Source organism: Anolis sagrei, chromosome 1 (assembly GCF_037176765.1).
Source record: "Anolis sagrei isolate rAnoSag1 chromosome 1, rAnoSag1.mat, whole genome shotgun sequence".
Taxonomy (NCBI): Eukaryota; Metazoa; Chordata; class Lepidosauria; order Squamata; family Dactyloidae; genus Anolis; species Anolis sagrei.
The window spans coordinates 161,229,475-161,255,384 of NC_090021.1; the positions used below are offsets into that span (position 1 = coordinate 161,229,475).

The 25,910-nt window shown below is 38.9% G+C and overlaps 1 protein-coding gene across 1 annotated transcript in view; it reads left to right on the plus strand.

The window, feature by feature from the left end:
• TRPM8 (transient receptor potential cation channel subfamily M member 8) overlaps window positions 1-25,910 on the plus strand; it is an 81,899-nt gene that overhangs the window by 15,537 nt on the left and 40,452 nt on the right. Inside the window, exons 4-9 of the mRNA XM_067469825.1 lie at window positions 1,540-1,696; window positions 1,972-2,149; window positions 3,785-3,957; window positions 5,422-5,596; window positions 9,502-9,569; window positions 16,232-16,429. Coding sequence (XP_067325926.1) covers window positions 1,540-1,696; window positions 1,972-2,149; window positions 3,785-3,957; window positions 5,422-5,596; window positions 9,502-9,569; window positions 16,232-16,429 — 949 coding nt within the window. The remainder of the gene's footprint in view (window positions 1-1,539; window positions 1,697-1,971; window positions 2,150-3,784; window positions 3,958-5,421; window positions 5,597-9,501; window positions 9,570-16,231; window positions 16,430-25,910) is intronic.

Below are 25,910 nucleotides of genomic sequence, written 5' to 3' on the forward strand. Positions count from 1 at the left end.
CGCCATGGTGGTGCACCCTGCTTCTTCTCCCCTTTAGTGATGTAACCCTGCCAGAAGTATTCCTCATTGCTGTGCTCCCCCCACCTCTCAAGCCACAACTTTTACATGTTGTCTGTCCGAAATCTCAATTCTTCTTGTGGCGGTAACTTTCCTTCTTTATTTTTTAATCCTTTTGCAATAAATTTTCTCCATGTTGTTGTTCATTCGTTCAGTCGTCTCCGACTCTTCGTGACCTCATGGACCAGCCCACGCCAGAGCTCCCTGTCGGCCGTTACCACCCCCAGCTCCCTCAAGGTCAGTCCAGTCACTTCAAGGATGCCATCCATCCATCTTGCCCTTGGTCGGCCCCTCTTCCTTTTGCCTTCCACTTTCCCCAGCATAATTGTCTTCTCTAGGCTTTGCTGTCTCCTCATGATGTGGCCAAAGTACTTCATCTTGGCCTCTACTATCCTTCCCTCCAGTGAGCAGTCGGGCTTTATTTCCTGGAGGATGGACTGGTTGGATCTTCTCGCGGTCCAAGGCACTCTCAGCACTTTCCTCCAACACCACAGCTCAAAAGCATCGATCTTCCTTCGCTCAGCCTTCCCTAAGGTCCAGCTCTCACATCCGTAGGTTACTACAGGGAATACCATGGCTTTGACTAGGCAGATCTTTGTTGCCAGTCTGATGTCTCTACTCTTTACTATTTTATCGAGATTGGACATTGCTCTCCTCCCAAGAAGTAAGCGTCTTCTGATTTCCTGGCCACAGTCTGCATCTGCAGTAATCTTTGCACCTAGAAATACAAAGTCTGTCACAGCCTCCACGTTTTCTCCCTCTATTTCCCAGTTGTCAATCATTCTTGTTGCCATAATCTTGGTTTTTTTGACGTTTAGCTGCAACCCAGCTTTTGCGCTTTCTTCTTTCACCTTGATTAGAAGGCTCCTCAGCTCCTCCTTGCTTTCGGCCATCAGAGTGGTGTCATCTGCATATCTGAGGTTGTTAATGTTTCTTCCAGCAATTTTCACCCCAGCCTTGCATTCATCCAGCCCCGCACATTGCATGATGTGTTCTGCATACAAGTTAAAAAGGTTGGGTGAGAGGATGCAGCCTTGCCGTACATCAAAAGAAAAGAAATCTGTTCTAGGTAGAAAAGGTCTTGGAGCTAACTAGCTTGCTAAATCTCATCTTCTGAGAAAGGTAAAAGGATAAAAAGTCAAAAGAGAGAGGCAAAATGTGTCTTCAATGGGAGGAAGTAAAAGGTAGAAGGGAAAGACAATGGAGGATGGCAGCATGGCCAAGCCCAGAGCAATAAAAATACATTTAAAGCAAAGTTACCTCACAGAGATTCCATTGCTACATCTTCAAAATCACTTTGTTTCCATATACCTCTTTTAACTTTTAATATACATGTCAGCTTATCATTTATTATGTTAGATTTGCTATGTACTTCCCAGATATTTGATTTATTTTGGATAGCTGCTCTCTTTACTATTCCCCCACCCCAATAATCAAATCCTCACATCTGAATTTTCCCCCTATATGTGCACATCTTGATAGTGACAACCTGTGCAAATGTGGGTACTCCAAATCTCAACATATCGAAGGGACTCAGGTGAACAACAATGAAAAATGGAATTATAAGAAGCACACAAAGGAATTTCCCACAGATGCTTTTGGAGACATTGAATTTGAAAACTTAGGCAAGACAGGGAAGGTAAGTCAATTAAAGGACATTTTCATTTTCTTTATTGTAGAAGTAAATATTGTAGTTATATGCAAAATGCTTCTAAGGTAAGATGAGAAGAATTTTGTTGGACTGAGATGCATTTACATGCTTTATTTAAAATACCAGTGAAATCTGGGTATAGCTATGGTGGTTAATGTGACTTTGGAACAATACAGTAGGCTGCATCATTTGGCTGTGATAAAGAATTTGCCTTTAATGAAACATGGAGGATTTTTTTTTAGCTGACTTTTTTCCTTTTACAGTATATCCGCCTTTCAAGTGACACTGATTCTGAAACACTCTACAATCTTATGACCCAGCACTGGCAACTGAAAACACCCAACCTCATCATTTCTGTCACAGGTGGAGCCAAAAATTTTGCTTTAAAGCCACACATGCGTAAGATTGTCAGCAGGCTCATCTACATTGCACAGTCTAAAGGTAAGCATCAGTCACTTTTCTCTCTTATTCACGGACTTCCAGATTAAAACTCCTGGTTTATGGGATTCAAGTGGATCTTGCTCCTTAATTGCATGCTAGACTAACAGATTTATACTATTAATTTGAGTTCATTCTAGACATTTCACATAGTGTCCAATTCAACTTTGACTAATATTTCTGAGGAAAGATCTGGCAAAACCACCCCATATTGTCCAATTGAAAACATTCTCACCTACCTCCAACAGACAAGAGTTTTTTCATAGAATCATAGAATCAAAGAGTTGGAAGAGACCTCATGGACCATTCAGTTCAACCCCCTGCCAAGAAGCAGGAATATTGCATTCAAATCACCCCTGACAGATGGCCATCCAGCCTCTGTTTAAAAGTTTCCAAAGAAGGAGCCTCCACCACACTCCCAGGGGCAGAGAGTTCCCCTGCTGAACGGCTCTCACAGTCAGGAAGTTCTTCCTCATGTTCAGATGGAATCTCCTCTCTTGTAGTTTGAAGCCATTGTTCCGCATCCTAGTCTCCAAGGAAGCAGAAAACAAGCTTGCTCCCTCCTCCCTGTGGCTTCCTCTCACACATTTATGCATGGCTATCATATCGGCTCTCAGCCTTCTCTTCTTCAGGCTAAACATGCCCAGCTCCTTAAGCTGCTCCTCATAGGGCTTGTTCTCCAGACCCTTGATCATTTTAATCGCCCTCCTCTAGACACATTCCAGCTTGTCAATATCTCTCTTGAATTGTGGTGCCCAGAATTGGGCACAATATTCCAGGTGGGTGGAGGCTCCTTCTTTGGCACAATATTCCAGGTGGGGTCTAACCAAAGCGGAATAGAGTGGTAGCATTACTTCCCTAGATCTAGACACTATGCTCCTATTGATGCAGGCCAAAATCCCATTGGCTTTTTTTGCCACCAAATCACTTTGTTGGCTCATGTTTAACTTTTTGTCCACGAGGACTCCAAGATCTTTTTCACACGTACTGCTCTTGAGCCAGGCATTGTCCCCATTCTGTATCTTTGCATTTCGTTTTTTCTGCCTAAGTGGAGTATCTTGCATTTGTCCCTGTTGAACTTCATTTTGTTAGTTTTGGCCCATCTCTCTGTCAAGATCGTTTTGAATCCTGGATCTTCCACAGATATATAAACCCATTTTTCCTAGTTTCCAACAAACCTCACAACCTCTGAGGATGCTTGCCACAGATGCAGGCAAAATGTCAGGAGAGAATGCTTCTAGAACATGGCCATACAGCCCGAAAAACCTACAACAACCCACCCCAAATTCCTTGCCTAAGAAAACACTATGAAATCTATAGGGCCACTTTACGTCAATAGGCGACTTGAAGGTATATACACACAGACAGTATAAAATGCCTTCCAAAAGCACACACATAGACTAGTTGAAGTCAATTTGCATATGTCCTAATATGGACACAACACAGGCAGAGATAGAGATCAATCAGAAGTGAAAAGCTTTTGTGACCTGATCTTTAGCCCAGGCATTTGTATTAAGAGAGAAGATACTAGTAATGTACAGGAATCAAACACTAGGCAAACTTCCCTCTGTGTTTTGCACACCATGAAACAATCTCTGTGTTCAAAGCTTGGCTCCTTTTTATCCTTTCAATCCACAGGGGCCTGGATATTCACTGGAGGAACTCATTACGGATTGATGAAGTACATTGGGGAAGTTGTAAGAGATAACACTATCAGCAGGAGTTCTGAAGAGAATGTGGTTGCCATTGGCATCGCTGCTTGGGGAATGGTTTCTAACCGCGAGAGTTTGATCCGAAACTGTGATGCTGAGGTACTGAACTCAAGAAACAATTAACTTTCTAGAATTATGTAAATCTCCAGACTACAAAAGGAGTGGAGATTTGCTAGCCTGCAAATTTATATTTGCACTGAAATGGCCAGGAACCTCTAGTTCAAAGTGTTTGTCAATGTATAACATTGGCTTCTCTTCTTTATTGGGCAATGAGTGCAAAGGCATTGTATCTCACAAGTTTTCACAAACAGAAAGTAAACAGCAACCAGTTCCACAGCACAACCTTATTCCTACAAAGATTAGCAGAGAAAATAAAGCAGCTTTTAGTTTTCTTTGTAAAAAAAATGTAAAGTAGCGTTGTGTATGAGTATTTACAAAGCATCTCATAATGAGGTACTCTCAATGATGGAGGAAATATGTAATATGTTCTCTCTTCAATGATGGAAGAGAGAAGGCGGAACTATAAACTACTAAATGGAGAACAAGGAAGCTCAGATTAACTACAGGAAGAGAGGGAATGCTAAGATCAACAAACAGGAAATGAAATGAATCTATTCCTAAACTCTTCATCGCACTAGAGAATGAATTCATTTTAAATCTGGTTTCTGCCTCCTGAAGAATTCTGGGGTTTGTAGTTTAGTGAGGCTGTTAAAGGCTCCTCCCTAAACTACAAACCCCAGAATTCTGAAGGGCAGAAATCAGATTTTAAGTGGATTCATTCTCTAGTGTGATGAGATCCTTTAGAGACAGGCCTGTAGCCAGGATTTTGATTCGGGGGGGGGGGGGGTGAGTTTGATTCGGGGGGGGGGGGGGTGAGTCTGAGCGAAAGAGGGTCTACCCTAGCAAACCTTTTGTATCGTTACCCCAATACCCCCATGCATATGGGATATATTGAGCATGGTGATCAGATCATGATAAGAATAAACATAACAGTTTAAATAATGCACCAGTAAGCCCTTCTTGTGGACCACCATGAGAATTTCGGGGGGGGGGGGGGGGGGGCGAAGCTACATGCCTGTTTAGAGAGACATGAAGCTACATGCCTGTTTAGAGAGACATGCAAACTAGCAACTCTTGGGTAAGATTGCTACCCCTGGCATTCCTGAAGCATTCTTTACCTTTTTAAAATTGCTGATGAAATGACGACTGCCTCATTTTCAATGTGATCTGATGGATTTTCTACCACATGGGGTTTGGGAAACATTGAACTTGTTAATTGATAAGGTAATGAACCAGGAAACATGGGGGAGGGGTACATGTTCACATGCAGATGTATCACTGTGGATAATCGTTTAACAAAATGAACAACAAAAGAGGAGAAGAGAGACTTGTACACTCAAGGTGGTGACAATGACTTTAGGTGACAATTTTAAAAAGAGGGTGGAAGAGTACAGAAGAGTTACTTAGAATTTTTTAGGATTCTAAAAGTAGAGAAAAAATGATTTCTTAAAGCATGCAGAAAATGTGTTTATTTTTAATATATATATTGTATGTCATTTCTAGACATATTACTCAGCACATTACATCATGGATGACCTCAAGAGGGACCCACTGTATTGTCTGGATAATAACCATACACATCTCATTCTGGTTGATAATGGCACACATGGATACCCAGCTACAGAAGCCAAGCTTCGAACCCAGTTAGAAAAATATGTATCAGAACGCATTATTCCAGGTTCGTTTCTTTCCTTGGGATTGTGATACTCTTCTGAAATAAATATTGTGCTCAATGATGGACTTTTGAAACTAGTTTTACTGTAAAATGCCTTGGGGGAGGTTATGCTTACAAGATAATAGGCAAGCAAACCAATGGAAGGATCTTATTGCACAGAAATCGCAAACTAGTATAGAAGCAGGACTTTTACCTGTGATGATGGTCCCTATTTCACAATGCTGTGCACAATACTATGCTACATTTGATGCCAGCCTGACATCCATCCATGCTGATGACATTTGACAGATAAAACCTGATAATATCTTGGAATTATCATAATTGCCAGGTGAAACAATTTTAGAATTGTATCACAATCTAATAGTGAAGCAGAGAGTCAAACTATCAAAGACAGGTAGTCAGTATGAAGAAATCCAAATGAAAATTAACAGGAATTGAAACAGAAGAATGAGAGGAAATGTGAAGGAACGCAGGGTGTCTTAGTCTGTCACAGATAATTCAGTGAAACCTATTGGCAGAAAAAACTTGTCATAGCCCCTGACCATGCCGTGGTGCCACAGCCTACCTGGTGCAATGATCCTTGGTGCTTCTGTGGCAGTGTGCTAATGGTTTTTAAAATTTCAGCTGATGGAATTGCAAAATTTCCTTTAACAAAATGAAAAGGAAAAGAAAGGTGGGAAAATGGCACAGGGGTAAGCTGCAGCCAGGGGCAGTTTGTCCATTACGCAAAGTAAGCGGTTGCGGTACTTTTTTTTTTGCCAGGGGTGCAGAGGCGCCTCTGCTAATGCCCCTCAAATGCCACTTGAGGAGCACCCCCTTGGCTCACAACAGCCCTAGCAGTCTGGGAGGAGCCTCGGCTTCCTTGCCTCACTGCTGGGCGATCCTCTTCCCAAAGGGGCCAGGCCCTTGAACCTCACCTAGCCCCTCTCATTCCTGCTCCATATCAATGATTGGTTGGTGGGGGGCACCAAAATACTGTTTGCTTACCATTGAAAATTACCTAGGGCTGCCTCTGGCTACAGTTAAGCTGCTCACTCCCTAAGATCATGCACTATCAACAGTGCAGTTATTCAAGGCCGGCAGCGGTGCAGGGATGACCTTCACTATTCTAGTAAGTTGCTGCTATACCTGGTTGCAGGGATGCTGTGGGATATCAGCTTCATGTGGTAATTTCTTAAGGGAAGATGACAAAGAATAAACAAAGCTAGAATTGAGTAGGCTAGCAACTGAATTAGGTTTCAAAGAATAACCGTAGAAGAATTTCTTTCTTAAATAGCATGAAATACAATCTAGTCTGTAAATACAAAAAAGACAAATTCATAATAGTTAATCTACAAGGCTTTATATACACTGTGTTTTGTCAAAAAGGAGACCAAATGTTCAAGTTCAAATTCAGACTACTAGGTCTTCTGGACCTATAGGTCTTTTGGACTACTAGGTCTTCTGGACCCATAGTCACCTACGGATGTGAGAGCTGGACCATAGGGAAGACTGAGTGAAGGAAGAGAGATGCTTTTGAACTGTGGTGTTGGAGGAAAGTGCTGAGAGTGCCTTGAACCACAAGAAGATCTAACCAGTCCATACTTTAAGAAATAAAGCCTGACTGCTCACTGGAGGGAAGAATAGTAGAGGCCAAGATGAAGTATTTTGGCCACATCATGAGAAGAAAGGAAAGCTTAGAGAAGACAATTATGCTGGGGAAAATGGAAGGAAAAAGGAAGAGGGGCCGACCAAGGACAAGATGGATAGTATCCTTGAAATGACTGGATTGACCTTGAAGGAGCTGGGGGTGGTGACGACTGACAGGGAGCTCTGGCCTGGACTGGTCCATGAATTCACGAAGAGTCGGAAATGAGTGAACGAATTAAGCAACCTTAAAACAGAAAAGGAATGGGAAGGAGAACAGGCTGGGCATAGTGGAAAGTCCTTACATTTGCCACAAATGTTCTAATGGACTGCAGGAGGTTGATGGTTTTCAGAAAATACTGTTTATTACAGCCACAACTGATGAAATTGCTATGTCAGTAAGAAGAGCCAAATGAATGAATGTAGCACTGCCATATGGTGAAGCAGCCACATAATTCTCCAGATGCCTGGATTTACAAATTACAGTTTTCTTGTATGAAAATAGTATCTGTGTTGATACTCCATTAATTTTCTGTTTCTCTAAAAACACTATGTGAAAAAAATTGTATGTGTCAATCAGGCCAGCTGAGCAGCATATGGCAAAAGCGTATGTATTAGAAACTGTGTGTGTGTGTGCTGGCATCTACTAGTATCTTTTTTTTGTCTTGAAATTTTTTTCCAATTCCCAATAGCTCTCTTTTGATTTGAATGATTGCACATGGCAGAAATAATATAGTGTCATACACACCCCTGAAAGAAGAGTTATCATGAGGACAGATCAAAAGATAAGATGGCACCCCTTTTCCATATTCTGTGTACAGATGCTTGCTGAATACACAGGCATTATTGCCCAATGGTCAAGCTAGGCCTGACCGAATGCCTCTCTAGGAACTCCCCACTAATGTCAACAGCCCTGTGGTGGTCATTATTATAGGGATCCAATAGGTGTGATTGCAAAACATTTCTTCTCTAGTGGGAACTATAATAGCAACAGAAAATTTCTTTGAATGATTGTTTTCTTCAGACTAACAAGCATTCATCAAGACAACATAGAATCATAGAATCAAAGAGTTGGAAGAGACCTCATGGGCCATCCAGTCCAACCCCCTGCCAAGAAGCAGGAATATTGCATTCAAAGCACCCCTGACAGATGGCCATCCAGCCTCTGTTACTTTTAAAACATTGAATGTTTGCCGTTTGTATGTTGTGCTCCGCCCTAAGACCCCTTCGGGGTGAGAAGGGCGGAATATAAATGTTTTAAATAAATAAATAAATAAATAACCTTGCTCACAATACTTGAATGTGAGAAATTAATATGTTTAATATGCTGTGGGGGTGGGATTTTTTTTGGGGGGGGGGTTGTGTGTTTTAACAGTTAAAATAAAATAAATACATTTTTGTCATGTCAGGAGTGACTTGAGAAACTGCAAGTCCCTTCTGGTATGAGAGAATTGGCCGTCTGCAAGGACGATGCCCAGGGGACACCCAGATGTTTCTAATGTTTTACCATCCTGGTGGGAAGCTTCTCTCATGTTCCCGCATGGAGCTGACAGAGGGAGCTCAACCAGCTCTCCCCAGATTCAAACCGCTGACCTATCAGTCAGCAGTCCTACCAGTACAAGGGTTTAACCCATTGTGCCACCAGGGGATCCAATAAATATATTTTTTAAAAAATCTATTTTTAAAAAATACAATAATAATAAAACTTTATTTATACCCTACTCCATCTCCCCCAGGGGGACTCGGTGCGGCTTAAATGAGACCATGCCCATCAGTACAGTACACACAATAACAAACAACAGAACAAACATAACAAAACCAGAAAACATAAACATAAAAAATAACAAAACCAGAAAATAAAATACATAAAATGCAAAACCAATATAATAAGTGAAAATGATAAGTGAAAATGCATTTTCACTTGACACACAGAACTATTTAAAAAATGTTTTCACTTAGAATCATAGAATCCTAGAGTTGGAAGAGACCTTCACGGGCCATCCAGTCCAACCCCGTGCCAAGAAGCAGGAAAACCGCATCCAAAGCACCCCCAACAGATGGGGTAGAGGTCATGAAAACAAGAATCCAAATAAATATCGTATTTATTTGCTCATATACTCTTTGCATTTAAAGTCATGTTAAGGTTGACTGGCTTTAATATTAATAAGGTACTGTACTAAGAATGAGGTATAGGATCAATATTAACAAAATACAGAGAAAAGAGATTTGTAATGTTGCTATATCATCACACACCTTTGTTCATTGTGACATTTGTATTTCAGATTCTAATTACGGGGGGAAGATTCCAATTGTGTGTTTTGTCCAGGGAGGAGGGAAAGAAACTTTGAAAGTAAGTCTGTTTCCCTCACCTTGTAAATCTCTGCCTCCGTCCCAATTGCTTAGAGATAGGTAACAATGTTTGTTTTTGTGGTTTTATTGTAAAAAGGAATGCTATGTTGCACTCAGCATTTTTGTTGGATTGTTTTTTCTCATATGCTCAAGCAAGGAAGAGGTAGCAAACAAAACATAATAATAATAATAATAATAATAATAATAATAATCTTTATTTGTACCCCGCCACCATCTCCCGAATGGGGACTCGGAGCGGCTTACATGAGGCCAAGCCCAAACAATAATTACATAAAATAAAACCGAATAATAAACAACAACAACGTAATTACATAAAACAAATGAAAACATAGCAATATAAAATTACAATAGGCACAATCACAATGACAATGGGCGAGCTACATGTAGTGGATAAAAGAAAGGCTGATTAAAAGCTGATTAAAAACTCAGGCGAGATAAGACAGAAACAGATTATTTGCGGAGGAGAGCGCATTATAGTGGAGGTCGTGGAACGAAGCTTTCCCACAAAGGGGGGGGGGGGATGTACTCCAATGACAAAAAATGTTGAGGCTGAACACTATGTGAGGATGTAAATCTATTCATCAAATGCACAGCGATTTTAAGGTTCTTTTTAAAGGTTTCTAGGGTAGCGGCTTTCCTAATCTCTCCAGGAAGTGAGTTCCAGAGTTGGGGAGCCACAGAGGAAAAAGCTCTCTGCCTCATACTCACCAGGCGAGCCTGCGAGACTGGCAAGGGTGAAAGAAGGGCCTCCCCAAAAGAACAGAGGGCCCAAGTTGGTTCATGGAGGGAGATACGGTCACGAAGGTAGGCGGGTCCCAAACTCTTTAGGGCTTTATAGGTGGTAACCTGCACCTTGAATTGGGGCCGGAAAATAAACGGCAGCCAGCGGAGCTCCTTGAACAGTGGGGTTGACCGCTCCCTGTAAGTTGCCCCAGTTATTAGTCTGGATGCTGAGCGTTGGACAAGTTATAATTTCCAGGCCGTTTTCAAGGGTAGCCCCATGTAGAGAGCATTACAGTAATCCAGCCTAGAGGTAACTAAGGCATGGACCACCATGGTCAAGTCAGACTTCACAAGGTAAGGTCACAGTTGGCGCACAAGTTTTAATTGCGCAAAGGCCCTCCCGGCCACTGCCGACACCTGCGCATCAAGCGTCAGCGCTGAGTCCAGGAGGACCCCCAAACTGTGGACCTCCTCCTCAGCACTCCTCAGGATAAGAAATCTTTTAATTTCCAACATGTAATGTAAAAATCTCCCTGTTTTGTTCTAGAAAGGAGACATTTTGGCCGTGGGTGCTGCCCTCAGCTATTGAAATGCACTTTTCCCACCCCAGTTATCACTTACCTCTAGCACTTCTTCTTGTGAGTTCGTACTTTTTAAAAGCCAAGTAACTTTTTGAAGCATCACCACTTGTGGCATAATGGTATGCTAAACACTACTTTTGGTGTCAGTAAGACTCATTGATTTCTAAAGAGTTTATCTTGAACTGAAAACAACAGAAATTTGCACTTCAGAGCGAACTTACTATGACAGTGGTTCTCAACCTTCCTAATGCCATGACCTCTTAATACAGTTCCTCATGTTGTGGTGACCTCCAACCATAACATTATTTTGCTGCTACTTCATAACTGTAATTTTGCTTCTGTTATGAATGGTAATGTAAATATCTGATATGCAGGATGTATTTCCATTCACTGGACCAAATTTGGCACAAATACTCAATACGCCCAAATTTGAATACTAGTGGGGTTGGGGGCGGATTAATTTTATCATTTGGGAATTATAGTCACTGGGATTTATAATTCATCTACAAACAAAGAGCATTCTGAACTCTACCAATGATGGAATTGAACCAAACTTGGCATACAGAATTCTCATGATGAACAGAAAATACTGGAAGGCTTTGGTGGGCATTGACCTTGAGTTTTGGAGTTGTAGTTCACCTACATCCAGAGAGCACTGTGGACTCAAACAATGATGGATCTAGGCCAAACTTGGCACAAATTCTCAATATACTAAAATGTGAACGCTGGTGGAGTTTGGGGAAAAAATAGACTTGACATTTGGGAGTTGTAGTTGCTTGGATTTATAGTTCACCTACAATCAAAGAACTTTCTGAACCGCACCACTAATAGAATTCTTCTCACTTCTCACACAGAATCCCCATGACCAACAGAAAATACTGTGTTTTCTTATGGTCTTTTGGTGACCCCTCTGACACCCCCTTGCAATCCCCCCAGGAGGCAGTACTATGGAGTCAGTCCTGCAGTGGAACTGGTTAAACACATATGGCTATTTGCTTTGGTGTTAATCACTATTTTAAATGGAAGTTTCACTGTTTTACATTGTCATAAAGCAGAAAACAAGATCATAAAGCTAATTTCTTGTGCTAGAATACCCAATACTTTATATAAATATTCCCTTGCAGATTTATTTTTAAATATCTATAATTAATTTATTTGGTAAAATTTCAGGATTAAACATTTTAAGTTTGTATCAGTTTTATTTTAACAAGTTTTCCAAAACATTTATTTTGTACAGTCATAATTATTTATGGACTTTAGTATATAAATATCAGCAGTAGCATAAAGATATGTCAAAATCTAAAATGAAGGCAAAGTTCTTGATGTTATGAGTTGGTCACAGTCTTGTCTTATTAAATTAAATTAAATCAGATTATGTTATTAGATCGTTAATCTAGAGTAAATGTTACTAGTTTCACAGTCTGGCATTTATGGCATTTATGGCAGTCTTCTTTCTCCTGTCTTTCTTTACTGAATATTTGAGTTTCATTTGTATAAATTTATTTATTTATTTATTTAGAGGATTTCTATACCGGCCTTCTCAACCTCGACGAGGGACTCAGGTCGGTTTACAGTATATATCAAATACAATCAGATAAAACAGCAAATACAACTCATTACATATTAAAATAGTACAACTCAGTACAATAAAACCTCATCATTACATCATTACAGTTTCCTACGCCAAATCGTCAATCCAGTCATGGTCATAATCATATTCATAAACGCTATAACAGAATTTGTGCAAAAAGCATGCCCAAATATCCTTGCTTAATAGATCTTAACATATACAGGGTTAGTCAAAATGAATAGGCCAATAAGATGGTTTAAGGCAATAATATTGGCCTATTCATTTTGACTAACCCTGTACATGTGATAGATTCTATAGAGACCCTTTTTTCTTGCTTGAATTTGTTTTTCGTTGATTATGTTCCATAAAGTGACATAAATATATTTAGATTTCTTATATGCTTTACAACCTCCATATCAGTGGATCTGATATGCATGGTTTCATTTATTCATGGTTTCCATTGCTTCAGTCGCTAAGTTACAAAAAGAAAAATCCAAATTACAAGTGACTCATGGTTAAGAACGGAGGTGAGAGAATCTATTTCTAGGAAGGGAAATTCACCCCTTAAAGAAGAGTTATTATGGGAAAAGCTGTCTCCACTGAAACTTTATCACCAATGCTTGTTTCCATAACAAGTCAAATCTTGTTGTTAAACCTTCCCTTATTTAGCTTTGGATAGTATAGGGATGTTAAGCCTCCCCTATACTATCAAAAGCTAAAATAAATATATATATGTCCAGAGTTACCCTTAAAATGTGCCTGTTCTCGGCTCTCGGACAAACCTACATCATCCATCGTGTTTGTAACTTGTCTGTATTCACATAGTCCTCCTAGGGGTTGAGAAGGGTGGGGTAAAAATGTTCAAAATAAATAAATAGGGCTTCTTATACAAGTTACATCTTCTTCTGTCCTTTGTCCTATTGAAAATAATGGGGTTCACTATTATCTACAGTTTCACATATACACGTGATGTCTGGGAACACACCCACAGCAGATATAGGGATCAATTCAGGGGGTGCTATGGTTTTTAACTTTGAATATATTTTAATGGTTTTTAACTGGGAATTTTTTAAATACTGTTTATATTTAATCCTGTTTTAATGTTTGCATATTGTATATTTTAAATTGTATGCTAATGCTTTTAAACGGTTCTGGCCCAAGCTACCTATCCGAACGTATCTCTGTCTATGAACCCACCAGGACTCTAAGATCTTCTGGGGAGGCCCTGCTCTCGATCCCGCCTGCGTCTCAAGCACGGCTGGTGGGGACGAGGGACAGGGCCTTCTCTGTGGTGGCCCCTCGGCTGTGGAACGCCCTTCCCTTGGACATCAGATCAGCCCCTTCATTAATGGTATTTTGAAGGAAACTAAAAACCTGGTTGTTTAAACAGGCATTCGGATAAACGGTGCATTTGTACATGATGAATATAGGATACGGAATTTGGACGATGAATTGGATCATGATTCTAGTTACGAGACATTAATGTGTTGATATTGATGTGTTATTACCTTGTATATTATGTTGTTTAATGGTTTTTTAATTTTTTATGCCTGTTGGATTGACTTTTTTGCTCTTGTTGTTGAGTCGCCTACGGGCTGAGAAACTGCGGTATACAAGCAAAGTAAATAAATAAATAAATTATATTGAGCTGCCTTGAGTCTCCTTCAGGAGAGAGAAATAATAATAATAATAATAATAATAATAATAATAGTGTAGTATTTAATCAAACATGCTACTGTACCATCTGTAGCTAGGTTACAGGCTCAGGATGGAGATCAGGATGCATTCAGAATGCTTCCAGTTGCACAAAGGCTTCATCCCAAAGAAGTCCAAAGACCATCATCATTACTATTTGTAGTTTAATTGTGGAACCTTTCCCTTCCCAGCCTCAGCAAACATTGTTTCCCTGGAAGTAGTTACTTCCTATTTTAATGAACTCTTGTGAGCAGAAAGGGGTGGTGTAGATACAGAAGATGGACTCCAGAATTCCACCATTGAAGAACTTTCACTAACTTTTCCACCCCACTGTTCACCAATTAGAAACTGTAAGAATGACAACAATGTGTATACTTCAAACTAATGTAATTGAGAATAATAACATGTATTTTTGTAGGTTTTTTCGGGCTATATGGCCATGTTCTAGAGGCATTTTCTCCTGACGTTTCGCCTGCATCTATGGCAAGCATTCTCAGAGGTAGTGAGGTCTGTTGGACTAGGAAAATGAGTTTATGTATCTGTGGAATGACCAGGGACAAAGAACTCTTGTCTGTTGGAGCTAGGTGTGAATGTTTCAACTGACCACCTTGATTAGCATTTGATGGCCTGGCAATGCCTGGGGCAATCTTTTGTTGAGAGGTGATTAGATGTCCTTCATTGTTCCCTTTGTTGTTTTGCTGTTGTAATTTCAGAGTTTTTTAATACTGGTAGCCAGATTTTGTTCATTTTCATGGTTTCCTCCTTTCTGTTGAAATTGTCCACATGCTTGTGGACAATTGCTTCTCTGTGTAGTCTGACATGATAGTTGTGAGAGTGGTCCAGCATTTCTGTGTTCTCAAATAATATGCTGTGTCCAGGTTGGTTCATCAGGTGCTCTGCTATGGCTGACTTAGAATAATAGAATCATAGAGTTGGAAGAGACCTCATGGGCCATCCAGTCCAACCCCCTGCCAAGAAGCAGAAATATTGCGTTCAAATCACCCCTGACAGATGGCCGTCCAGCCTCTGTTTAAAAGCTTCCAAAGAAGGAGCCTCCACCACACTCCAGGGCAGAGAGTTCCACTGCTGAACAGCTCTCACAGCCAGAAAGTTCTTCCTCATGTTCAGATGGAATCTCTTTTCTTGTAGTTTGACGCCATTGTTTTGCATCCTAGTCTCCAGGGAAGCAGAAAACAAGCTTGCTCCCTCCTCCCTGTGGCTTCATCTCACATATTTATACATGACTATCATACCTGGTTGAAGTAGTCTGCAGTGCTTTTCATGTTCCTTGATTCGTGTTTGGGCAAAGCTGCATTTGGTGGTCGCTATGTAGACTTGTCCACAGCTGCAAGGGATACGATAGACTCCTGCAGAAGTGAGAGGATCCCTCTTGTCCTTTTCTGAACATAGCATTTCTTGGTGGGTCTGTAGATATTTTGTATGTTGTGTTTCTTCATCAGCTTCCCTATGTGGTCAGTGGTTCCCTTGATGTATGGCAAGAACACTTTTCATCCAGGTGGATCTTTGTCTTGACTCTCGTGGCTTGTTCTCGGTCTTGCAGCTCTTCTGATGTCTGAGGTGGAGTATCCATTGGCCATTTGTATCCATTGGCCTTCAACATGTATTGTTTACATGTATTGTTTACAAATTGTTACAAATGTCTGTGAATATGAGGCATGTGCGATCTGGGAACAATAAATCAATCTCAGATTCTGATCTCAAACTCTGCATGTCTCTATTGGATCCATCAGAGCTTAGCACTACAGGCTGAACCCCAAGATTTTGGACATCACAGTGCCAATGGATTGTGTATGTAATGATCTGCAGCTCCTAGCTAGATGTGTGAGTTTCCCACAATAGTTAGCTTAAAACAATTAAATTGCTGCTCATTGAGGATCATTGATGTGTATAGTGGCTGGAATGAGGTGAGTTTTGTAATGCCCCCCCCTTACAAATTCAGGTTTGGTGCTAGAAGAACCAAAACTTTGGAACCACCCTTGAACTTAACATAAGGGCTAATGCATTGAGCAATGCAGATCCTTTCTTCAGCCTTCTTTCTTGCTTTTTCTACAGGCAATTAACACTGCAGTGAAGAGCAAAATTCCCTGTGTGGTGGTGGAAGGTTCAGGGCAGATTGCTGATGTGATCGCCAGTTTAGCAGATGCAGAAGGCACGCTCACCTCCTCCTCTGTCAAAGAAAGATTGCTCCGATATCTGCCACGCACTCTTTCTAGGCTCACTGAAGACGAGATTGAAAGTTGGATCAAATGGGTGAGTGTGAAACCTCTTAGGCTGTGTAATAGGAATCCCAGGTGACATTTCACATGGTAAATGAAGTATTGTCAGAATTGTTTGCTTGTCGGGATGGATTGTTCGTCTAGGTGGCTCCTGGGGAAGTATCTCACCTTTTGCTAAGGTTACATCTACACTGTAGAATGAATGCAGTTCGATGCCATTTTACCTGCCATGACCCAAAGCTATGGAATCCTGAGATTTATAGTTTGGTGAGACACTATCACTCTTGGCATAGAAAGTGAAAGACGTTATGAAGCTGCAACTCCCTGAGCCTTGGCAATTAAAGTGGTGTTAAATTGCATTCCTTCTATACTTTAAATGCATCCCCAGTCTGATTAAAAGCCCAGAAAACTCCAGGTTTTGTTCCTGTTCTTTCTGATTTTATTTTACATACTTTGTTTCTTCCACAATATTTTCTATCAGTTCCTCATGGAATCAGTTATCTAAAGGGGCTTAACTAATCCAGTATAAAATAGGAAAGAACAAGAATCAAATCTGGAATTTTTCAATCAGTCTGGATGTTCTGTCTGTAAGTCAATAGTAATGGAAGTTCTATTGATTCAGTGGGTCTACGTGGAACCAACAATAGGATTCAGGGCAATGAATGCAATAAAAACAAGCTATAGTAGAAGGACACCATCAAACTCTTGTTCTGGCTCTTTTTTCAGAGCAGTCCCAGAAATGCTCATACAGTATATAAAACAACATAACAATAAATGTCAATGACATCAATGGATAGAGGTATAAGAGCACTATGACAAGCCATCCACTGGGCATTTTGGAATGCTGTAGCTTTCAGTATAACTTTATTTCCCTGTAGAATTTCAGTTTTGTTTAGTTTTTTTTCCTTTTCTTTCTGTCAGTGTCACCCTTTACAGGAGCCACAAGGGAACAGCATATATGATCTATACTCTCTTGAATTATTTGTTTAGATTGTTCCCTTAAGCAATATTGACCAAGCAATCCTTATAATATGTCCCATAACATTGATTGAGATGTAGATAAATGGGCTTGGAATCACAAGCAAGGATACATGTGCATGCATGTATTGAATATCGTGCCTTTCTTTCTAAGGCAGACCAGGGAAGTGCACAATAATGTAATAAAATATAATATTCATAGTAATCAAACATCTGGTTATCAATCAGAAGTAGTAAATGTAACATAACACAAACAATGGTAAAGCCCCAGAGCCAGATTACCTTCCCATAGCATTCCCAAATGCTTTCTTGCCTGTGTGGCTTCTTTGATGGTAAAAAAATCTTTGAAACATTGGCTGTTTCCATACTTAGAGCATGGATGCAACTTCTCTACTGTGGGAACTCTTTCATGTAGGTTTTGACTCTCAAAACCATGGTTCACTTCCCCACGTGGCCATGGAAACCCATGAAAGTATTGCCTTAGGTTACCATTAAGTTGAAAAGGTACACATAAGAATAATAACAACATATGAATTCATGGTCATCTCAGCCTTCTTTTCTGTAGGCTAAACATGCCTGGCTTTTTAAGCCGCTCATCATAGGGCTTGTTCTCCACACCCCTGATGATTTTAGTCCCCCCCCCCCCCCGACACATTCCAGATTGTCAACATCTCCCTTCAATTGTGGTGCCCAGAATTGGGCACAGTATTCCAGGTGTGGTCTGACCAAGGCAGAATAGAGGGGTACCATGACCTCCCTGGATCTAGACATCTATTTATTTATGCAGGCCAAAATCTCATTGGCTTTTTAAGCTGCCACATGACATTGTTGGCTTATGTTAAACTTGTTGTCCACATTGTTGAATTACAATTGTAATGCAATATAGTTGCACCTTAGTTATTGTGGAAATACATCGATTACATGTAACCGATTTATTTGCAACTATTTACTGCTGAACCCTGATTTGTAGCTGCCACAGAAATCGTGTAGCATAGTAATTGAGAGATAGTGTCACAACTTCTGCCATTAATTCATTTGTTAGCCAGCTCCATAGAATCAATCAGGAAATATGTGGAGGAAAATTGGGAGAGTAGGCTGGAGGAGAAAGATAAAGAACTATTGGAACAACCTATTAAGAAGACGGAAATAGAGGAAGTTATTAAGAATTAAAAAGCTGGGAAAGCTCCAGGTCTGGACAGACTGGGAACAGAATATTATAAAAGTTTTACAGAAGTATTGATTCCAAAACTATTAGAACTGTATAACAGAATAATGAAAGGAGAGAAGATACCAGAATCATGGAGGAAGTTATTAATAATACTAATGCCAAAACCTGACAAAGATTTAACAGACTTAGGGTCATATCATTAGATGATCAGGATGCAAAGTTTCTATTTGCTATAATAGCCAATAGAATGAATAAATGCATGCACAAGTATATAAAAAAAGATCAGTGTGGGTTTGTAAAAGGAAGACAAATGTCAAATTTGATAGGGAGAGTATTAAATAAAATCTGTGTTGTTTGAGAGAGAAAGATAAAAGCAGGGATACTATAATTAGATATATTTAAAGCTTTTGATTGTGTGGAATGGTGGACATTAAGGGAGATTATGAACACATTTGGAATGGGAAGTAGAATAAAAGGATTATTAGAACAATAGTATTCAAGAAATTCAGCAATAGTAAAGATTAATGATGGGGTGACAAAAGAAATAAAAGTGACGAGGGGAACAAGACAAGGATGTCCTCTATTGCCAATTTTGTTTGCTATGGTGATTGAATTATTTGCAAAAGCCATTAGGATACATAAGAAGAGGTAGAAATAAAGGAAAGGGAGAAGGTGAGCTTCTTTGTCGATGATACATTATTATTTATTGAAAATATGGTAGGTAAAGTGGATAGGATAAAGGATCATTTAGAGCAGTGGTTCTCAACCTGTGGGTCCCCAGATGTTTTGGCCTTCAACTCCCAGAAATCCTAATCATTGGTAAACTGCCTGGGATTTCTGGGAGCTGTAGGCCACCTGGGGACCCACAGGTTGAGAACCACTGATTTAGAGATATTTAGGAAAACAACAGGTTTACAAGTAAATTGGAATAAATCAGAAACAATGATATTAATTATACAAAGAAAGAAGAAAAAGACTTTATAGAACAGAGTAATATGGAAATTAGAATTAAGAACAAATTAAAACACCTGGAAGTAATTATAACAAAGGATTTAAAAGAAATGGAAGAGGTAAATGTAGTATCATTGAGGAAAGTAGTTCAAAAAAATTTAATAGAATATAGAAATATACTTTTATCTTGGTTTGGAAATATAGCATCAGTGAAAATGCAAATACTTCTGAGGATAAATTTCATATTTAGAATGCTGCCACTTCAGATTACAGGAGAACAGCTAAATAGATGGCAACAAATGATAAATAAATACTGTAATGGTAGAAAAAGAAGAAGAAGAAGGGTGAGCACTTACTTACTTATTTTATTACTTTATAATAGAAAATATTATGAAGCAAACAGCCTGAGACTGGTTATAGAAGGAATGATAAAAAGGAGAGGGTTGAATGGCTAAAAATGGATTCTGAAAAAGCGGAGGAAGAAATCTGATTTTTTAAAAAGAGTTTACGAGCAAAGAAATTATGGAAATTAGTAACCCAATGTTGAGTGATGTATTTAGAAGTGTGGAACAAATACAGGAGAAAATTAATAGTGGATATTTCATCAATAACCCCAATTATAATAGAAAAGAAATCCCCCCCCCCCAAATTAAAAAAATATAATGGAAAAAAGTTAAGTGAAAAAAATAGACAAAATAGGGGATTGGATAAAGGTTGGAATGAAGAAGTAAATGATTTTGGACATGGTTCCATTGCATACAATTAGAACAATGATTCAAAAATTGGATAAAAAATAATAAAAATGGAAGCAAGCTTAATCAAGTAGAACAAATAATACAAAATGGAAGGGATATAGAGGAACATAAAAATTTGAAAGGAATAACCAGTAAAGTATATAAGATAATAATTGAAATAAACCAAGGAAAAATAAAGAATAACACCCTCAAGGAGATCTGGAAAGAAGATTTAGGGATGAAAATAAATGAAGTGGAGAGGTTATAATTATGAGGACAAAGACATTTGAAAAATGTATCAATACGAGTTAAAGAAAATTAAGTTATTATGGAAATGGTATCTAACACCAATAAGAATAGCAAATATAAATAAAAACTATTCAAAAATTGCTGGAGAGGATGACAAGAATTGGGAACATATATAATTATGTGGTGGCAATATAAATGTGTAAGTAATTTTGGGAGGAAAGTATTTAGAGAAATAGAGGATATAGTGAACATTAAAACAGAAAGAAGTCCTAGTAAAGCTTTATTATTATTATTATTATTATTATTATTTAATAATAATAATAATAATAATAATAATAAACAACTGAAGAAAGCAGATAAAATGTGATAACAAACTTATTACTAATAGCAAAACTACTTATAGCAAGGAATTGGAAAAGAAAAATAAGTATACAAATAGAGCTGTGGCTCGGATGGAGGGGAGCACGGTGGTGAGGGATTGAAAATATGTATAAGCATAAAAATAACAGCAGATGCCAAAAGTTATTGAATGGTGCATTGTATTTAATATTATGCGTCTGCTGTAAAATAAACAATATATAATAAGTATATTGAATTATACTGCAACAAATATATATATATATATATATATATATATATATCTGCTGCAGTATAAATCTGCTGCAGTATGGTGAGTAAAACAGGTTGAATATCCCTTACCCATAATTTTAAAATCCAATTATTGATGTGGGTTGCTTTCTGATTGTTCAGTGTACACAAACTTTGTTTCATGTACAAAATTATTTAAATATTCTATATCAAATAGCCTTCAGGCTATGTGTACAAGGTATATATGAAGCATGAATGAATTTCGTGTTTAGGTTTGATCTCAACTCCAAGATACGTCATTATGTATATGCAAAAAATATACATCTGAAAAAAAAAATCTGAAATCTGGAACATGTCTGATCTTAAGCATTTTGGATAGGGATACTCAACCTGTTTTATGATTGCAACTGGATAAAGCATGTGAGGCCCTTTGAAACATGCACACAACTATTCTAATAGCAGTGGTAGTAGTGGTTGACTTCTATGTGTGCCAGAGAAGCAACATAGTTTTGGGCAGAGGGTGGTCCTGCAACTGGAACTGGGAGGCTTCTGCTCTTTAGAGAATATCAATACCTGCTTCCAAGGTCCTCAGTTTTAAAGATGAATTTTAAACTTCCGTTCTATGTCTAACATTGTTTTGTGTATTTTAATATGTATTTTATGAAGATATGTTTTAACATGTGTATTTTATGAAGTGTTTTTAAATGATGATGTGTTTTAGCAATGTTGTAACCCGCCTCAAGGAGAGGCGGGTAAGAAATAATAATAAGAATAATAATAATAGTTGTTGTTGCTGTTGCTATTGTTGAAGAAACTCACTCCAACATTTCCTATCCAGAGGAGGGCTACTGTGACTCTTCTCTAGGGGAGTGCAAGGCAATTTTATTGGGGCCATTTGGTTTTTTGAAGAGCAGGAAATGGATCTGCGGAGGCCTCCATTTGATCAATTTCAATTTTCTCTCTCTCTAAAGCAGTAGGAAAAACTGAGCACATGGAAAATGACAATGTTCTGTTTTTAGAAGAGCACCAAAGGCCAGTGAAGGAGTCATTTATTTTGGGGAAATGACTTTGTCAATTAATGGCCTGGGGCTTCATCAGCAGCATGTCTCCTTTTTGGTCCATTACTTTAATGTCTGTAATCATCATAGAGGGCAGCAAGGGTTTGTCTCAGAGATGCTGCTTAGTGCTGCTAATGAGGTTTTGTAACATTTTGTGCTTACAATTTTGTCCAGTTGGTATAGATTTTTAAAAGCTTCCTTACAGTTTGTTCCTTCACAGATAATCTACACGTTAGACTTACGCCCACCAGAAATGTTTACCTTGATCTTTTGTAATAGTCATTAGTCCAAATGTCCATTGTCCGTCTGTTATTCCCGGAAATGCTACAATTACAAGAAGGGCCAGGAAGGGGACTGTATGCAATTGTGGTATCTATAGATGTAGTACATTTCCCATTTGCATTTGTGTGGGTTTTTTTTTTTATCAATAGCAGGCAGGTGTGATCTAAGTGGTATTTTGTTGGACATTAATTTCATGAAGCTGAACAAAAGAGAATAGCTGAGGCTGGGAACAGGAAAAGGAGATGCATATGCACAGATTTAATAAGGGCCAACTTATTGTTGTGAGCACTAAGAAAATGGCACAGACCAGGGATGAGTATCTCATGCCCTATGGGCTGTATATATACTATCCCCTGGACATTTCTGCAGCCCTCATTTGGGGGAATAGGGGAAGGAGAAATGGTAATAACATACCCTTCAACCATCCCAATATACCAAGGATAGTCCCAATTAATCCTCTGTTGTTCCACTTTTCAGCTGCTTTAAAAAAAAAATCATTTTTCTCTCCTCTGCTTGCTTTCCCTCTGTTTCCTCAGTTTACCCCAGTGGTTCTCAACCTGTGGGTCTCCATATGTTTTGGCCTTCAACTCCCAGAAATCCTAACAATTGGTACACTGGTTGGGATTTCTAGGAATTGTAGGCCAAAACACCTGGGGACCCACAGGTTAAGAACCACTGGTTTACCCCAATTCCTGCAAACCAAGGACAATGTGCAAAGTAGTTTGCACACAATTAACTTAGCCGGAGGGGAAAGAAAGGAGTGGGCAGGATCTTGCTCTTTCCAATAACTATAACTATATAACTATAACTATATAACTATATAACTGTTGTATTATTTTGTTATTGCCTTTTGTAAATTGCCTTTTATATGTTGTACACCGCCGTGAGTCGCCCTAAAGGGCTGAGAACGGCGGTCAACAAATGCAGCTAATAAATAAATAAATAAATAAATAGGCTGAGGGAAAAAGCAAATTGCTGCAGCTTCTCTTACCTTGTGTGCCCTTCTTCATTTCTTTACTCCTTACTATATTAGGATGTTGCTACACATCTGTGAAGTGTTGGAACCTTGCTGTAGAGGTAGTAGTATAAAGTAAACTAAAATGGATCTCCACCTTTCTGGAAGGCACTGAAATGATTTGCTGAACCAGGCTGGAGATTATTATATGTGGATAGATGCTTTGATGCTAGCCACCTTTGGTATCAAATTTGAGCAGCAACTGCAGTAGCATCTGCTGCTCTGTGGGGGCCCTGGTATGTGGTCTGGTGTGAGAGAAAAAGGATGCATCTACACTGTAGAATGAATGCAGTTTGACACCACTTTTATTGCCATGGCTCAGTGTTTTAGAGTCCTAGAATTTGTAGTTTGGTGAGGCAAAGAATCTATAACTCCTATAATTGACCCTGGCAGATAAAGTGGTGTATTTGCTGCATTCACTCTATGGTGTAGATCAGGGGTCCTCAAACTAAGGCCTGAGGGCTGGATACGGCTCTCCAAGGTCATTTACCCGGTCCTCGCTCAGGATCAACCTAAGTCTGAAACGACTTGAAAGCACACAACAGCAATAACAATCCTATCTCATCAGCCAAAAGCAGACCCACACTTCCCACTGAAATACTAATAAGTTTGTGTTTGTTAAAATTGTTCTTCATTTTCATTATTGTATTGTTTTAAAGTGTTTTTGCACTACACATAAATTATGTGCAGTGTGCATGTTTTTTTCAAATTATAATCCGGCCCTCCAACAGTTTGAGGGCTATAACCTGGCCCTCTGTTTAAAAGGTTTGAGGACCCCTGGTGTAGATGGATCTAGAGAGTCCTCCTTCAGGACTGATTTTTTTTTCTTTTTAGTGTAAGTAGAAGAATGGATTTGGAGTAATAGCACACTGCAGACTCGATGCATTCATTCTTTGCTGTGTTGATATGCCTGCAGTGAAAAATTGTGGGAAGGATGGAAGAATGACTTTGGTCCCTTTATAGCTGTTGCAAGAGATCTAGAAATCATCCCCGCTTTATTACTGTTTTGTAAAAAACACAAAATGAAACCTTTCTTTGCTGAATAGGTGGTTTGAAAACACCCATTGAATAATTATGCTATTAGCCCTTAAGATTGATAGGAATTGTTTGCAGTTTTCTCTAGATAATTTGAGTTCCTTTTCAGAAAACCACCTGGCCACTTTTATATGGCAGAGCTTTACCCTGTGGTAAAACTAGCATCATTGCTAAGTACAAGCAAATATTTGTAATTTTCCAGCTGCTTAGTGGAAATAATGGTGCGACAAAAAAGCTTGTTCGTCCCTCATATCTCATCATGATGTACACAAAGGATTATCTAACTTGAGTACTCATGCTGTGATCCTGATGAAAACCATCCACATGACATTGCTACCAGAGGGTATGTTTTGCCCCACTAATCTGGTTAATGAGTTCCTGCATGGTTCAAAAATTATTCTAGATTTATCTTTTTTATTTTTTAAAAAACTTGCTGCCAGTAGTCTGAAACTTCTTTCATCCATATGCAGAAGTTCTGCTGAGTTCAGTGATTTCATCCTTACATACATGAGCACAGAGCTGCAGCCTAAAATGGATATTGAAAGCCAAAAGTTTTACACTTGGCAGGCATTAAATAATAACTATAAGCCGATCTTCCATATCTGCGGCTTTGGGTTTTGTGGATTTGATTATTCACAGATTTGATTTAAATATTTTCTTTAGAAAACTCTAGGTCCTCCACTGTGAGTTTATGGACAACTTCCTCTGATCTTGCTGGAAAACCTAGAGATTTCTTTAGAGAGGGACCTCTGGGTCCTCCAGTGCAATTCTATGATCAGTTTCCAGCAGAAATCCACACATAATATAATAATAATAATAATAATAATAATAATAATAATAATAATACTTTATTTATATTCCGCTCTATCTCCCCAAAGGGACTAAGGGCAGATTCCAAACATAAAAGGCAAACATTCAATGCCCGAATACAACAACAATACATCCATACTAACAAAATTTAAACAACCCAACATATAAACATGAATTATGACTTAACAACTAAAATTAAATAAAAATCACAGCCTGTTAGAACGGACCTAGAAATTGCCATAGAAGTGTTCTTTCAGGTAAAAACTAGCAATTTATTTATTTTCAGTTTTTTATTCATACAGGGGTTCTGTGCACCTAACCCCAGTGAATGTGGAGGGCTGACTTAATAAATCAGGAACAAGAATTTCTGAAGTATGATTAGTTAACAGATTGTGTTAGACATATCCTGCAGCCTCTTTGAGATTTGTCATACATTGAGGTAAAAATCATGTATAACTGAAAATAGTTTTGTAATAAAAATGAGATAATATTGTATTAACCCAGTATCTGCTTTGTATATATTCTCAGACTTTGTGTGGATACTTAAATGACCACATTTTCTCCTGTGAACCTACACAGGCCCTGAGGTCATCAGGAGAGGCCCTACTCCTGGTCCCACTATTATCCCAAGTGTGATTGATGGGAAT